This window comes from Armigeres subalbatus, chromosome 1 (assembly GCF_024139115.2).
Source record: "Armigeres subalbatus isolate Guangzhou_Male chromosome 1, GZ_Asu_2, whole genome shotgun sequence".
Taxonomy (NCBI): Eukaryota; Metazoa; Arthropoda; class Insecta; order Diptera; family Culicidae; genus Armigeres; species Armigeres subalbatus.
In genome coordinates this window covers 10,892,102-10,896,348 of record NC_085139.1, presented here as the reverse complement: position 1 = coordinate 10,896,348, position 4,247 = coordinate 10,892,102, and the positions used below count along the sequence as shown (strand labels likewise).

At 41.6% G+C, this 4,247-nt stretch overlaps 1 protein-coding gene across 1 annotated transcript; it reads right to left on the bottom strand.

Annotated features, from left to right (window-relative positions):
- Positions 1 to 1,356: 1,356 nt before the first annotated feature.
- LOC134208082 (glutathione S-transferase 1-like) lies at positions 1,357 to 2,429 on the bottom strand. The gene is made up of 2 exons (XM_062684171.1): positions 2,182 to 2,429; positions 1,357 to 2,124 (listed from the first exon to the last, which is right to left on the bottom strand). The coding sequence occupies exons 1-2, from the start codon at positions 2,380 to 2,382 to the stop codon at positions 1,381 to 1,383; spliced, it is 945 nt and encodes a 314-aa protein (XP_062540155.1). The 5' UTR covers positions 2,383 to 2,429; the 3' UTR covers positions 1,357 to 1,380.
- Between the last annotated feature and the right edge of the window lie 1,818 nt (positions 2,430 to 4,247).

The following is a 4,247-nucleotide window of genomic DNA, read 5'->3' as shown; positions in this document are numbered from 1 at the left end:
ATTGCTCCAACCTGGAGGCCGGCAACGCGCTGGCACGATACCATGGTGTTCTTCTAAAAAAGCGAGTTATGATGTGCGGTGCTGCAAGGACACGCAGCTAACCTCGAGGGTGCGTTGTGCACTGGCCCCCCTTTGAAGCATTACTTTCTAGTTGTACCGAAAGGACGATGGTCTTGGTGGCAATGGAAACGGTTTAGCGGGTCGGGGATGTAGTCCTGCCTCCCTCGTTTGCTGTTGGAGGTGGCACCCTAACCCCGCACTTCCCTGACAACCCAGGATGTCTGTTGAGCAGATTCCCCCTCCATTGCTTAGGAAGAAAAAAAACACAGACATTACCTCAATTCGTCGAGCTGAGTCGATCGGTATATAACACTATGGGTCTCCGGGCCTTCTATAAAAAGTTTGTGTTTGGAGCGATCATATAGCCTTTACGTATACTTAGTATATGAGAAAGGCAAAAACCATTAAACGATTAGCGTTTTACTCTGCCCGACGTTTCGGCCATTTGGATGTGGCCTTTTTCAAGGGAAAAACTATATTTTTTGAGAGAATGTTTTGTTGTACAGTTTCATTCTATATAAACCGTAAAAAACTCTATTCCAGGTCGGAAATTTCTTGACGCCTCAATGATTGTTAATTGGATCATACTTAAAAATGTTTCAAGATTAAAGAATTTAGTGAAAACGAGCTTCCCATAAGGGAAATAAAACGATTTTAAGCAGTGACACTACGTTAAACATGTAATACGAAGTCATACATTTGAGTCCAGACACCCATTTATATTCACAAAATGAATGTCAATTCTTCTCGTAAGAGCATCATACTAAATAATTATATTCTTCGATGTTCAAACCCATTTGTAGCCATAGGCAGTGCTTAATTACGTCTCGTTTTTCCATATCCAGGATTTCAACGGCTGTAATTTATGCAAAATTTTTACTCCTCGGACATGGCAACGCATCAATTTTTTTTAACCAATTTTTTTTAAAACTAAGTTTCCATTCTTATATTACAGCCTTTCAGTGCGACACCGTATAGCTATTAGGGAAAGGCAAACAGAACCGCGAGTGCTAGCACATGGGACGTTGTGCAATAATGGAATAATAAAGTTATAGCCATTGCGGGCAATGACGAGATGAAGCTGGGCTCTACTGGTGGCGGTTGCAGCCGGCCGGCTGGGACGACGAAAAGCTAAAGTTGTAAAATTCCTTCAGAAGCGGGGAATTTGCTTCCTTCCGCAGCATCCGCCTGTCGGCATCGTGTGGGTTGAGCTTAGAGGTGGAACAGGTTTAACGGTAATCCAGTTTTTATGCTCGGCGGTTTCGTGACTTCGCCTTGCAAGAAAATGCAATCTCCCTTGTTATTAGCATGGAAAAGCTTTTATTTCAATTGTAGACCTCCGATGTTCGAAGCCCATGTCAAAACATTTGAATACTGACTTATAGAAATCCCTTGTTGCTGGATCTTACCTATCACCTGGGTGACCTGCCGATCAATAGGAGAGATTACTTCGCCCGTTAAATACGTAATACCATCCAGGAACTGCTCCAAAAAATTAAGCAATTCTATGGCTTCCGATTCACCTAATTCTCTTTCCACATTGGTGAAATACTTCGGATAGTACACCTGGAAGAACTTTCGATACAAAATTGCTTGCATAGCGCCTCTTCTGTTTTTCCTCCATCCGGGAGTTAAGCCGCTAACCCGCTTATACCAACTATAAACATTCGGATACCTCTCCAAATCATAATCAGCCACATCAAACGTCGTTATGGTGGCGAGAGTACTTATATCAGCCACCGTTAAGCCATCCCCTCCTGCAACGAATTCTTTCCCTTCCAGAAACACCTCCAACATCGCCACCGCTTGATCCAATTTTTGCAACTCTCTCGAATCCTTCGCGGGCAGCTTCATCGCCGGATAGAATGCCTCCGCGAACCGGCAATATAGAACTGTGGCGTCGAAGAACAGCCGTTGATTCACCACGGCTCGCTTGCGGACCTCTTTCGGGTACAATCGATCATCCTTGCCGTACTGCTCCACCAGATAGAGGGCGATGGCACGTGACTCCCACAAGACAAAATCTCCATCCACCAGAGTTGGCAGACAGTGTTGTGGATTTAACTGTAGATTACTGAATCGATTAAAATTAATCAATTATATCAAAATAGCTTGGAATACTTTGAGAAACTCCGGCTTCAGATGATCACCGTTCAGCAGATTGGTGAGTTTGTAGTTCAACTCGACTCCCACTGTTTCGGCGACCATCATCACTGCACGGCACGGAGCCGATCCCGGTAAGTAGTAGAAGTCCATGACTGCCAGAAGACTATTGGTTCGAAACTGATGCGTGTCGAACAACTCGCACTCATGTTGTTCCATGAATCAATTTCGTTATGATCTTATCAATTCAAAAGCTCATTATTTCTATTTTGATAAGACAACAACGCTTTGAACTTGAATTTGGAACATCAAATACACCCGATTCTTTTTTTACACGGATTATTTTCGCACGGATTTTTTTACACGGCTTTTTTTACACGGATTCTTGAAATAACACGGATTTTTTTTGCACGGTTTCTCGAAATAGCACGGATTTTTTTTACACGGATTCTCGAAATAACACGGATTTTTTACACGGATTTATTTTACACGGAACGCATCCCCAGATTAACACAGACCCGGTTACTTTTTTACACGGATATTTTTGCACGGCTTTTTTACACGGTTTCTCGAAATAGCACGGATTTTTTTGCACGGATTCTCGAAATAACACGGATTATTTTTACACGGTTTCTCGAAATAACACGGATTATTTTTACACGGATTTTTTTCACACGGCACGCATCCCCCGTGTAAAAAAAGAATCGGGTGTATTTAATAATGAAATTGCGTCCCAGCAATCCACCGCTCACAGCTGGCCATGATTTGGGGCTGGGTGACATTACAATCACCGCTCACTTCGACTACCGGCGACGCTACTCGTTTGTTTTCCTATTCTATCAGATGTTACACTCCTGATACTGATGAAACCTGTTATTGATTGAAAGTGGCATATGAAGCGGACTTCGAGAATCGAGCTTGTGAAGCGTGACTGGAGTTAAGCCAACCGGCAACATGTTTTCATTTCACTGTGAATAGTTGGTGAGCAATTTTGACCCCAGAACGCGGACATTGATGTTTGAGGGTGCTGATAGAGTGTGCTAAGATCACGGGTGACAGTTTGAATGACGCTCAACATATGACATCGATATCTGTATGTGATTTTGGGAGGGAATCGAAGAACTATTACGTGGTCACAGTTCTGCTAAATTCTCTTTTTTTCGGTTTCAAGCCGTTAAATTCAAGCTTTTAAAAGACCCAGGGAATTGAAATTTAGTGACATCTTTCAACGAAATGAAGCTTAAATTTGTTTAATAGTTGACTTTGGATAACTCTGTTTAATCCTATTGGCGGGGTTAGCACCTTAATTGTGCGATGAAGTTTATATAAGAAAGCACCGAATAGCATTGTTAGGTGGATAGCACAATATTAACATGCGGTTATACTCAGGTTGACGTTTTAAAAGTATATTGATCATAACTTATGATCCCAAAATCTGATTTTTAATAAAAAAAATAATGGGACATAATTACTCGTCAAATTCAACTTGTTGCAAGTTAAGTTAAGTTGTCTAAACCGCCACCGGCACATCAGGATTCATACCAGTAAGATCCTGATTATGGTATACTGGTCATGGCAAACGACATTGGACGATTCTCTGTTTTTGGATAGGATTAGGATAGGCGTATAAAGGGTGACAGTCGAACTATTCTGTCTCCTGAGTAAAAAAGAGTGACATCTTTTTGAAATGGCAAGCAGGCTAATGGTTCGTCTGCCTCCGTCCCGGAAAACAACCTGGAAGGCCTCCGGTAACGCTCAAAGCCTGTCACCTATACCGGTGGGTATTAGGGTGGTTCAAAAAATTGATTTTGCTCCACAGTGCTCATCTGATTCTTTACCATGTTCTGAGTGTCCTCTGAAAATTTGAGCTCATTTGGATTAAAACTGATTTAGCACAAGCCCTTTCAAGTTTGCATGCAAATTAGTATGGGGAAATTTATTTTTTCAGTGCAGGTTAAAAGAAAACCTACACAGCTAAAAGGAATACTTACTAATTATTAACAGTATAATGAAAAATAAATTTCCCCATACTAATTTGCATGCAAACTTGAAACGGCTTGTGCTAAATCAGTTTTAATCCAAAT